The sequence below is a fragment of the Sarcophilus harrisii genome, chromosome 6, assembly GCF_902635505.1.
Source record: "Sarcophilus harrisii chromosome 6, mSarHar1.11, whole genome shotgun sequence".
Lineage (NCBI taxonomy): Eukaryota > Metazoa > Chordata > Mammalia > Dasyuromorphia > Dasyuridae > Sarcophilus > Sarcophilus harrisii.
Window position 1 is genome coordinate 239,530,430 of NC_045431.1, and position 12,073 is coordinate 239,542,502.

Sequence of the window (12,073 nt, forward strand, 5' to 3'; positions counted from 1 at the left end):
GTCCAGGGCTTGGAAATCAGTGCTGCGCTCAAAGATTTACTATTTGTAAAGAGCTTAACAAAAATAACACCAAAAAGCCCCAAGACATCATTACAAACTATACTACAGGGAAAAAAAAAAAGTAGGGACGTGATTAAAAATCTGAGTTTGGTAAGCGAAATTCAAAACCCAGGACACAAAAGCATGTTTCTATAACTTACAGTAGCTAAAATGATTCTTTTTTATAGGGAAAGTAGAAGTACCCTGTGTGACCAATCAGTCCCACCAGTCCTATCAATCTGCAGTCAAGATAGTGACACACACACACACACACACACACACACACACACACCCCTCCTAAGAGCTGGCAGCCAAAGAGCAATGCTGGGCAAGGTGAGCTCTGATGGCCTGCTAAGTTGTCCTGGGCAGAGTCAAAGTCAGGATTTACCAAGTCATAGAAACAAGGCACTCCCTGGACTGTTAAGAATCCACAAGGAGCCAGGACTCCGTGCACAGAATAGGGAGCTGCTTGACCCCAAGTCTGAAGTCTGAATTGGACAACAAAGTGCCATTCACTGGTTCTGGGCACTGCTAGAGAGAATAATTGAACTTGAAATAGTCTCTGGAAAAAGCTTTCCAGCTTACAACAAGGTGGCTGACCAACTAGGGCGTGAGCCGGCCACAACAGCTAGTGATGCAGACAGAAAATTAAGATAATGGATTTAAAGTATAAATTAATCTCATCACAATGTTAACAAAGGATATAATTCGGGGTCTTGTGATAAAGGAGGACACATTGTATGGGGGTCAGGAGTCCAATAAATTCTCTCTCTGTGCCTTCTCTAGGCATAAACATGTGAGAGAAAAGAAGAACTCAGGCCATACAGGAGAGATCTCTTATCATTCTGTGAGACTTTTGCTCATAGGGACTCGAGCTTCTGGCACTAATTCTTCACCCCTGGGGCCCATTTTCTTTTAAGGATCCAAACTAGACTTGGCAGCACCTGGTCCAAATGGGATTGAGATTCAGCACAAGTGCAGATTGTTGGGGTTTTAATTCCCTTCCAAGACACTGGCTGGATACCACTAAAGCTATGTTTTTTTGATGGAAGGAAATAGTTATTTTTATGGATTGGGGGCAAAGCTGCTGTTTACCTAAGCCACTGAGTTGAAGGAAGATACTGAAGAATTTTAATTACGTTTCTTCCTGAAATTTGTTTTATAAAAACTCTCAACTATCTCTCATTATTCAAAATAACTTTATGAAGTTAATCTGGGGTTCCATGACTTATTAACACTAACAATATTATTTGGAGCCGATAATTTTTAAAATGTACCCAGAAAATATAATCAAAATAAACATATTCCCTTCAGATACTACCTTGGGCCCCCCTAAAAACAAACAAACAAAAAAACCACTGGCATGAAAGAGCATTATAAAATAAAGATATTGGCATTTATATTTAAGCATAACAGATTTATAATATTATGGAGACAATTCTTAAGAAGTTAACCTGACTTGCCATTAAAAATCCCAAAGCAAAAACTATACCCATAACTCACTTGCTGTAAAGAAGAATCCTGCGAGAACCCCGTTTCTTTAAAGTCAATTTCATCATCACTGGATGAATGAATATGGCAGGTTGTAACCTATGTGTAAAAATGGACATAACTATTTAATACCAGTATTGCAAATTTTATTATGAAACAGGTACGTTAGTTTTTCTATTAACATATATACAAAAAAAAAAAAAAAAAAAAAAAGCACAAATACGTTAAAACAAATCAGGGACTGATGACAGCTATAGCAACATTTAAAAAAACCTTCACCACCCAATCAGCTCAATCTTTCTTGGGAGCAGATTCTGCCACCACCTATTTCTTTCACCGCCCTGAGACACAGACCACCCTGTGTTCATTCTACCCTTTATCACTACAAACAGAATCAATCTAACTCAAGTTATATCTGGATTTGCTACTGACAGCAGCTTTGTCGGAGGAAAGGACCAGGGAAGGTGGTCAGAATAGTTAAAATGAAAAGATCACATAAGGACCGAGTTTAGGTCAAACTACCCTCTCCATGTCCCCAACAGGGAGGCCCGACTTGGAGCCCATTGCTCGCCTCACGCCCTGGTGACAGCTCAAAGGGATGCCTTGGAATCAGTACATCTCCTGATGTTTCACTCCGGCACGGTAAGTTTGGCAAGGTCCTTTAATAAGGATTGAGTACAAAGGAACCTACCAAGCTGGATTTGAGACCAGAGGCCCTTGCCAGCCTGCAGGCAGTGCGAGCTGCTCACTTACCCCCTGCATGGGGTGTGATCAGGGTACCCTGCTGTCTTTGAGAGATCCCAAAGAAATGGCCTCAGGAGCAGGCCAAAAGGAGGAGAGGTCTTGACCAATTTGCCATGTACCTAGATCGTATTTCTCAGGCACAGCATCCTTGCTGTCCCAACACATAAACTTTCTCACTTGGGTCAATGCAGGGGAAAGATTTATTTGCTCAGATCCCCCAAGACTAAAAGTCAGCTGTCAAGAATGCTGTCATTCATCACAATGCTGACTAAATAACATGTACTGGAACTGAATTGTATCATGTGCCTGATTAAAACAAAACAAAACGAAATGAAATAAAACCTTGCTCTGACCTTTTAAAGAAATCAAGATCACTTTGTTTTTCCTTCTTAACAATCTGGGGAGGGAGGCCAGCCCCTAACAGTTCCCCTCCATGCTGGGACAGTATAGAGGCCAATAAGGAGATGGGTGCCTGCAGGACTGGAAACCTGTCTGCATCCGTCAGATGCCTTTGCTGGTGCCTAAGCTGGGCCTCTGTGTGGGGGCCTCTGACTGCATTAGAGGAAGACCTCCTGCTGTCACTAACAAGTTAGGTGTGGCTGCCTCTCCGGGAACTGGTCTATTAAATGAAGCCCCTTCCCCGCTCCATCTCTTTTAATTTTAACTTAAAAATGAGTTTTGCTCTCCAACTAAAAACCTGTCACTAATTCAATAGACTAAAATCCCGGGCAGTTCCATCAATATGAATCTCAAATCTGGGGCTAGGAACAGCTGGGCCATAGGGCTCACTGTGGGGCGCCCCTTAACAGGTGTACCTGCTCTGAAGCATGAGAACAAAGAGCCCACTCGATCTTGACTTTTTGCCACTATTGCTATCACAGGGCCTAAGTGAACCAGTGACTTGCCTTTCAATGTCCCATTTACACCATCCAGAGCCTAACAAGTGCAACTGGAAAGGTGACTACCTCACCAAACAAGTGAATGTGGAGAGGCTAGGAGAGTCAGCATCTCAATCCAAGGCAATTAAAAATAGCTTTCTGAGTGACAAAGGCCTGGGGGAGAGTAGCCAAATACATAAGAAAAAGGGGATCCTGAATGCACATGAAGTGGGCCGGCTGATCCAGGATCCAGGAAGAGCCAGGCCCCCTGCCCAAACATGGTGTCCCCAGGCTCAGTCACATCTACAATGCTACAGTGCTCATTTAAGGGCTGGGCCACTTGATAGTGCAACTGGACTCATTTTCTCTGAGTGATTCTAAAGTGACTTGCTATTTAAAAGCAGTCAAACCCTGCAGGACTGCTAAAATAGGTTTCACTTTAAGTAAAAAAATCTAAACTTTACTGAATTTAGTCTATAGTACATAATTTTACATGTACATAATATAGTACATAATTTTTACATGTTTCTTAAGGGAATCATATTTAAGTTTTACTCCCTTTATGTTCTGGATGTTAAAATTAAATTATATCTTCACAAAACAGATGCTAGAAGAAAGATTTTCTGCCCTTTTCCCCATCCAGAAACAAGATAATCAAGCAGCGAGAGAGAATTCTCTTCACTGTCTGGAATCAATCCCCGACTCCTTAAAGAGGAAGAGAAGCCCAGACCCCAGAAGATACCAGCACAAGTGGATGGAGTTTTTTGCTCCTCCTATTGGGGATAATTGGAAATCAAAGTTCCATTTTTTAAAGTCTTCATTTCATTCAATCAACCAAGTCTTTACTGAGCACCTACTATGTGCCCAGCATGTGTCAACTCAGTGGGATCATTTCTAAAGTTCTGGTACAAATGGGCTACCTCACCCCTAGCTGGGAAAGAGCATCCCTCTGCCCATCCCTTGCAGGGGAGGAATAGCTAGTTCACTGACTCCTGCCTGGATTACTGTACATACAAAATTATACTAAAGGATTACCTTGTAGTATAGGAAAAAGCTTTGTGGAAATAATATTCTACTAGGGTTGCAAAAGACATCATGTGCAGAGATGAACACAAAAACCAAGAAAGCCCCCCTCTGACAAGCCCCCTATGCTTCTGGAACAATTCCAGATTCTCATTCCATTTCCCACAGAACATAAATTTCGCTTCCCGACAGAACCTCCATTTTCTGCCCCTGATGTGAGCAGTGGCCCAAATCTTTTCTGAAACCTCAAAATCCAGTAAAGAGGAATCTTCCCTTGCTGGGGGCCGCCTGCCTTCTGCACCAGAACACACTGAAAGGGCTCCGTGTCCTGGAAAAAGGCCGGGAAGGATCTGCATTTGCGGCCACGACATGAGAACGCTTTCAGAAATGGTGGGGAGAGGAGCTGTCACGTTTGCTTTCCAGCAGGCTCTCCGGCCCCCAGTGTGCTCCCCACTCACCCAAGTCCTAGCCTCCTGCTTCCAGCCCGCCATGAGAGCCAGGGCCCACAAGAGCTCTTTTGCTGTGTCTGGGCCTGGGGAGGCCGAGACAGAAAAGAGAGCTTGGAAACATGACGTCTGGGTTTCATGACATAGTGGGCTGAATTCAGGGGGACAGCCGGTGATCATGCCCCCTTCTCTAGGCTTCTGGGCTAATTTTTTTACACACTGTGAGCTGGAACGTGCTCTCAGGAAAAATTACTTTCATTAAAATGACATAAAGTGAATCTCATGATAGGATAAAAATGGTATGTGATACATTCCAAATACCAACATACACAGTTATAGTTTTTAAAACTCAAGCAGCCTTTGAGACCAGAGCCAACAGCTGCCTCCATGAGTGGCTTCCTTATTTCAATAACCTAACACCAGGGGACACCAGCCTTCCTCCGAATACTACGCTCTGAGGAAGCTCTATTTTGGAGACAACTCAAGGGAATTCTAGGGCGCTGCAGCTACCCCCAAGATAAGTCAATGGGCCAGCTCAAGGTAAAAAGGCGCTCTGGGAAGCCTGGGAATAGCCCCCCTCCCCTCACTGGGTGCAAAGCCCAGCTTGAGCCAGCAAGGTGCTAGTAACCCAACAAAGTTTGGAGACACCCCCATGAGGAGGTCTATGCTCCATGCCCCATAGTTACAAATGGCCGATAAAATGAGGGGCCTTGGAGGGTCAGAACAGAATGGAGGCAGCTCCTCGAGAAGCTCTTAAAAGACAAAAAGGGAGAAGCTTAAGAACTCAGGCTTTCTTCTCTCTCCTTTTAACCAATCCAGCTTTGGTTCAAAATTGCCCCCTGCACTGTGGAGCCAGGACCTGCAGTCAGGGAAGCCTGAACTTAAATGGGGCCTCAGAGCTGGACCAGGGGTGGGACCCTGATCAAGTCACTTCACCACTGCCTGCCTCAGTTTCCTCCGCTGTAAAATGGGATAAGGTGAGCACCTACTTTGCAGGGTTGTGGTGAGGACCAACTGAGATGCTCTCTGTGACCAGGCACAGAGGGGGCGCCGCAGGCCCGTGGGGCCTGTGTTCAGCTGCCGCTCCCGCCTCCTCCCACGTACCAGGTCTACCGTGTTGCGCTTGTTCGTCTCCCCCAGAGAGCTGCTGCAGAAGGTCTCCCAACGTTCCCTGACGTCGTCTGGAAGCTCTGTGAGACAGAAAGGAAACAGCATCACTGGGCAGCCCTACTGTACGTGCACAAACCACAGGATTTGTGGGCAAGAGCCTCACGCCCAGGACCTGGCCCTCTCGACCTGGAGCATCCCATGGCTTCAGTCTAACCCCTTGGCCTCCTACAGCCAAGTGGCCGCCAAGCCCCAAGGGCAGTTCGGCAAAGCTTGGACCCTAAAGTGGGTACCCAAACGCCTTCCCCCCTCACCCCCCGGGAAGCACCCAGCTCCAGTCTTCAGAGGGGTCGGCGCTGAGTTTCCTGGCGGCCCTTCCAGAGACCCTCAGAGAAGAGGCTTGCCAGTTGCTCAGCAGGTGCCCCGGCCTCTCCACGAGACAGACTGCTTTTTCATCTGGACAAACCCAGCTCTCATCTGGCTACCAATGATTGCTGGGGTAGCTCAAAGTCGCCCCCATTTATGGTAGGGGAGAGCAACACAGGGACCCCAATAGAGGCCAAATGCTGACTAAAGGGGACAGATCCTGCCAGCCCAGCTAGGGATAGGGAGAGGCCGAAGGAAACTGGAGGTTCACACGAGAGCAATCCACAAGCTGAAATGAAGTTCTACAACCCAGGTGGGTCATGGGCCCTTCAGAAACCTGGGGAGACCCAAGCCCTCCTCAGAGTCATGTGTACCTGGGAGCACAAAGGGCCCCCAACAAGAACAAGAGCACTCTGGGAGACCGGTCTGTGTTGTTTTTAAAGGCTAAAAAGCCCCACTTTCAAAACCACGCCATGATCACCTCTGATGGCCGCTGCTGGTGGAGAAACCCTAGAGCAGATTCCCTGGGGCACCTGCACCATGATGTGCTTCTTAAAATAAAAATGGTGACCGTGAAATAAGGCACTACACAGAGCATGCTGGAAGGACCCAGAATGTGTAATTTGGAGAGAATGAATCTAAAACCGACTTGCCTTTAATCAGCTGCTGCACTAACGTGCTGTTTGGCCCCTTGTCCGTGCTGTGCACGATGCAGTTAGCGATCCTCGTTAAGTGGCCCATGTAACCATGGCGTCGGCCTCCTTCGGCCCTGAAAGAAGGACAATGTCGGGACTGAGTAGGGACACTGGGCTAAACTGATACCTGACCAAGTGTTCAGGCCCTTGGGAAATGGGTTTGTGGGCAAGCATCTGTGATCTCAACATTATCTGAACGATCAGGTAGCTGCTATGGGAAAGGGCTGGCAAACAAGGAGTGGGGAAGCCCCTTTGAACACCTGACAGTCCATTTTCAGTGCCTTGACCCTCCTTGAGTTGGGTTTAGATGATAAAAAGCCCCTCCTGGGTGAGGGGTGCCCTTTTCTTTGGGTCTGGTGAGCCAGACCAGAGAACAAACTCTGAGCGGGCGCCGGTCAGCCTAAGGCATGTTCCAGGCGCACTGCGCCTCTGTGCTCGGCATGGTTTTCCACAGCCAGTAAGAAAAGCTCTTGTTTGGAAAAAAAAAAAAAAAAAGCTCTTGTTTGCTATTAAAGCCAATTCAGTGAGGATGACTAAATGGGCACCAAGGTCCGATGGTCCCCAATAAGGGGTTTTCCCCCCAATCTCAGGGACTTTCAAGGATAAGAGAGCTTCTGTCAAAGTATACCTGCCTTCTGGTCAGCCCCACACCTAAAAATCACCCTCCATGAACCCAGGTGCACCTGACTGGCTGGCTTTCTACATGGAAGCTGAGGAGGTTTCCCCCTCCCCCATCTCAGGTGACAGAGCCGAGTCCACTTTTGCCTATCCTTCACACCTCCATGCCTCACACTGGGTCCCACAAACGGGTCAGGGCTAAGCACAGCTTTCAGGTCCACAGGTTCAGATACTGAGAACTTTCTGCACTTTAGGACCTGCTGCCTAATTAACTTACAAATCTAAATGCGTTTCCCAAGAGAGAAAAATGTGATTACTCACTGTTTCTTCTCATTCATTTCCCAGGCTTCAAGTATTCGTTCCACTAACTGGCACTTAAGAAACAGCTGTTTTTGTTTGTTTATTTTTAAGAGAAAGGAAAAAAAATCCAGTTAACATTGAAACATTTTCACCATAAAAGCAGTGTAGTCACAGATCATTATGTATGATTTAAACTGTCAACAAAGGTGATGAGAGAATATACCTCTAAACAAAACTGATGTGACTACAAGCCATGAGAAAAAGTTCCCAGAACACAAGACAGATGGTCAAACACAGGGCCTCCCATTATAGCAAGTCAAACTAATCTGGAAATTCAAAGGAAAAAAAAGACTTGCTTTTTCAGGACTGAGACCAGCTAGGAAAATTAATCCAAGAAGTCTGACCAAAGATACAAAGATATTCCTACAGGGAACCAGGGTCTGGGGATAAATTAGAAATGACGGCCCAACCGTGTGCTTCTTTCAGGGCAGAAATGCTAAGTAAATCATGCCAAAAGGACTAAGGAGAAGCTGCTTTAATGCAGGTGGAGAGGCAGATTCAGAAAAGAAAAAAAAAAAAAAAAAAGAAATGTTTCATGTGGGAACTTGGCCCCCAGGAAGGGAGAAGCTAGCAACGGGGGGCTCGGCCGGCTGAGCCCACACAGATGTGTTAACTGAAGCTCAGGAAGGTGAAGGCATCTACCCCCCAAAAGGCAGGTTCCAAGCCCTAAAACCACCCACGGTGCTCCCCAATGTCCATTCCCTCATTCAAGCACACACAGGAAGAGAGGGCTCTTACGTGTCTCAGTAAAAGATTGTCACCAGTGGAATCTTGATCAGTAACAGTGCCATTTTCTGGGCTTTCAAAAGGGCTTGCAAGAATCAAGGCAATACAGATTTCTACTTGAGTATGTAAAAAGTTATTCCATGTATATTTGAAGAACATATCCTGCCAAAAAAAAAGAGAGGGAGAGAAAGAGCGAGAGCTTTATTTAAAACTCTCAGTTCACTCTACAAATGAATTTAAAACACAATTTCACTAAAGGAAATTCAATCAGCAGCCATGGTATGTCTACAAAGTGAGAATGGAGGGTCTCAGCATAGGTCACACTTAAATGAACAATCAGCCTGGACGGTAGAAAAGGTCTGTCCGCTCTATGGGTCCATGAGTATTTTCACAGAGTCTCGGAGGAAGAGCATGAAGCACCTGCGATGGTAAGCTCTCGACAGAAGGGGTTTTCAATGAGAGGTGCACACGGGCACACATGCACACAACACACATCGCGCCATTGCAGCGGCCAGTCTTCCTGAGCAGTGTGATCATTCCCCACAGAGCTCCTGGTCTGCAAATCCTGCAGCGTCAGCCAAAGGCGTGTGACAAAGGAACACGGGGAGCCCCTTACCCGCTCACAGACAGCCTGAGAGCCATGCTCTGGGGACGGGGCACCGACCAAAATCATAAAGCCTCAGTCAAATTCTGACATTCCAACGAGGGACTGAAAACAATCCTACCAAAAGGCCCGCCATCGGCCTGAATTTAATGATGCTGCAAAACCGTATTTGTCTTCTGTGTGCTGAACAGCCAGAATTCTGTGGGCTAGGGCTACTGTTCACTTTCTAGCCAAGACTAGTCAGAATGAGAGAAGAAAGCAGATCAGAGAACACAGGTAAGAATGACTCTTACTGACTCCCCCGAGGGGGGAAGATTCGCACCCTCTCCTAGGGAAGAGAGCATCGAGATCACGATTCTACTTCAGGGATTCTTTGGTTTCCTTTTCCCCCCAAGAAATGCTTTTTAAAAATGACACCCTACCGACTCTCTCTTCCCCACGATACCTGTTCCTGATATTAGATCATCTGGAAGAATCCAGGAGATTCCTCAAGCTCTTCGGAATCAAGTAACGAAAACAAAGGACAGACAATTCCCACGTGAACTTTCCTGGCCTAAGCACACCGACTAGCCAAGCGGTCAAAGGCAGTGGGGCAGTCTTGCCCTCAGGGGGCTTGTTCTCTCCTGAGGGGGTCCACACACCTTCCTACAAGTCCAGCGTGTGACGCTCGTGCGCATGCTCCCACACCCAGAAGGACGACCTACTAGCAGGGAGGGAAGGCCTCGCACTGAAGATGCAGCTCTTGGGCCAACTTTCAAAGGAAAGCAGGGACAAGAAGACTTGGAGAACGCATCCCAGACTTGGGGGACAGCCAGGGCAAAGGCACTGCAATGGGCAGTTGCTGGAGTAACATGGGGGAGCCAAGCTACGAAGGGCCTTCCAGGCCCAAATGGGGAGGTTCGAGGGAAGCGGTAGGCACGGGCCTGCTCAGAACTGAGATTCACAAAGAATTCTTTGGCTGGCTAGAAGATGGAATGGAGAAAGGGGAGGCTGGAAAGGGCAAGTCAGAGAGGATGGTCACAAAAACGAGGAAAGGCCCAGGGGAAGTTCTGCCCAGTCCCCCCAACCCCATTCCCCCCGACCTCACAGCCAAAGCTCTGGACGGAACATAGACTCCACAGCCCCCATAAACATGGACAAACTGACAGATGGACTGTGGGGGAGTCTATTGAGGATACAGGAGAGAGGGGATGCTGTGCAAACAAAGCTTCCAGAGCACAATCCTCGGACACGCTCCCCAGTGGACCCAAGGGCTGGGGCACTAGTCATGTGAGCCCTTACCAGGATCACGCCAATGCTGTTGAGTTCCATGAGGTCCACATTGACACTATTTGTGTTGGTTTGTAAGAGGCTCGAGATCAGTCGGATCACATTTAAGCGAGTATTCCCCACAGGAGGGTCCAACACACCCCATGTTGTCTTCATAACACTTTTCTAAAGAGAGAAAAACACTTGGTCTCAAACCAAAATATCACTTTCCATAAAGTGGTTTGTGTATAGGCTGGCTCCAATTTTTCAGGAAAAAAAAATTAATAATAATCTTCAGACTAGGATTAGCAGGCCAGGTTGATTTCCAATAAATCATTTCCATGGCCACATGTACATTAACTAATGTAACGGAACCAAAATACAAGAGAAATTGTTCTCAAAGGATCTGGGACTAAAAGGGGCCTGAAAGTCACCTATTCTCATCTTTTTATTTTGAAGACGAGCTCAGTGAACTCCATTCTACCTTTTTAATAATCCCTCATCCTATGTAGCTGCAAATTTCTTCCCACTTCCATAGATACACTCTTCCCATTTTACACTCAGTATATGCCAGCTTAACCCAAAATTTGGAGACTTAAAAAATATTTCAAAAGCCATAGAGGGTCTAAAGCAGGCAACTTTATCCTAGAGACAAGGGAAAGATTTCAGAGGATGAATTTGGTGGAAAAAAACCTGACATTTATTTCAATGTAATCCTATCTGTTTTATGCAGGTGGCAATCTTGTTTCTGAGACAAGTTTTTATAGGCTTCTCAGGAATATGCCTAGTGTTCAGGCCACAAAACAGCTTAAAGAACCTGTGGTTCACAGAAATACGTTAGGACACTACAAAAAAGCCTTTTAGGAGAGGAGCATGCCCCATAGCACAAAGCCCAGAAAGACATCTCTCCCAACTATCACGTCGTCGTTCCATAAGAACTTAGGCAGGAAGAGCTGATTAATGGCCCTCTTCAACTCCCCTCACTGTGCTTTGCCACTGGTATCCAGGGGTATGGCTTTATATTCATGGCATGCCTTGGCTATTACCAAGGCTGATTCCCAATCTAGAGCCACCTTGAGGCTGCATTCGGGATTGGTCCAATACTTTTAGCATCTATCAAAAAGGAGTATATTATAATTAACACAAAGAGAAGACCCCCAGAAGTTAGCAAGTACCAAGTGGAATCCCAGATGGAAACTACCTCCACTGATGTCTATGTCATTAGAAACTGGAAAATCTTGGCAGCAACATTCATTCAAAGAAACTCAGACTTAAACAGAATGCTCCAAGTTGAGAATTTTCAAATTCTGAATAGAAATATTCCCAAAATGCTGAGGTTAAGCAAAAAAAAAAAAAAATGTATTTTACCTGCTTATTAGTTAACAATAATCATTCCCAATGGTGACCACTGGAGCTTTTCTAGGACCTGGCAGCTAGCTGTCCAGAGAGCATGTTACAAAATTCATCTGGACCAAAGTTACATCCCACGGCACCTCAGAGAGGTAACTGTGAGCCACAGCTAACACAAAGATTCAGACTGGGATACCAAGGCTGCCTCCCCACCTTCTAAGGATCGCCCTAGAACATCCCCAAATAACAGACATATCCCTGTGGCTCTGACCACTGTAAGGAGCATCATTACTCTCTCCTGTCCATTGGCAAAAAAAGGACTTAATTAGGTAGATGAAAGCTGAAAACTCTTCAAGTCCCATACAGTCCTGGCAATTT

At 46.2% G+C, this 12,073-nt stretch overlaps 1 protein-coding gene across 15 annotated transcripts in view; it reads right to left on the reverse strand.

Moving 5' to 3' along the window:
- The window catches only part of PPP6R3 (protein phosphatase 6 regulatory subunit 3), an 81,500-nt gene that overhangs the window by 13,637 nt on the left and 55,790 nt on the right, over window positions 1–12,073 (reverse strand). For 14 of the 15 annotated variants that reach the window (XM_031942159.1, XM_031942158.1, XM_031942157.1 and 11 more), the window contains 6 exons: window positions 10,379–10,531; window positions 8,506–8,655; window positions 7,729–7,793; window positions 6,748–6,863; window positions 5,726–5,811; window positions 1,543–1,629 (listed from right to left, as the gene is read on the reverse strand). In XM_031942159.1, the coding sequence (XP_031798019.1) occupies window positions 1,543–1,629; window positions 5,726–5,811; window positions 6,748–6,863; window positions 7,729–7,793; window positions 8,506–8,655; window positions 10,379–10,531 (657 nt within the window). The remainder of the gene's footprint in view (window positions 1–1,542; window positions 1,630–5,725; window positions 5,812–6,747; window positions 6,864–7,728; window positions 7,794–8,505; window positions 8,656–10,378; window positions 10,532–12,073) is intronic. The other variant, XM_031942160.1, reaches the window with a different exon arrangement.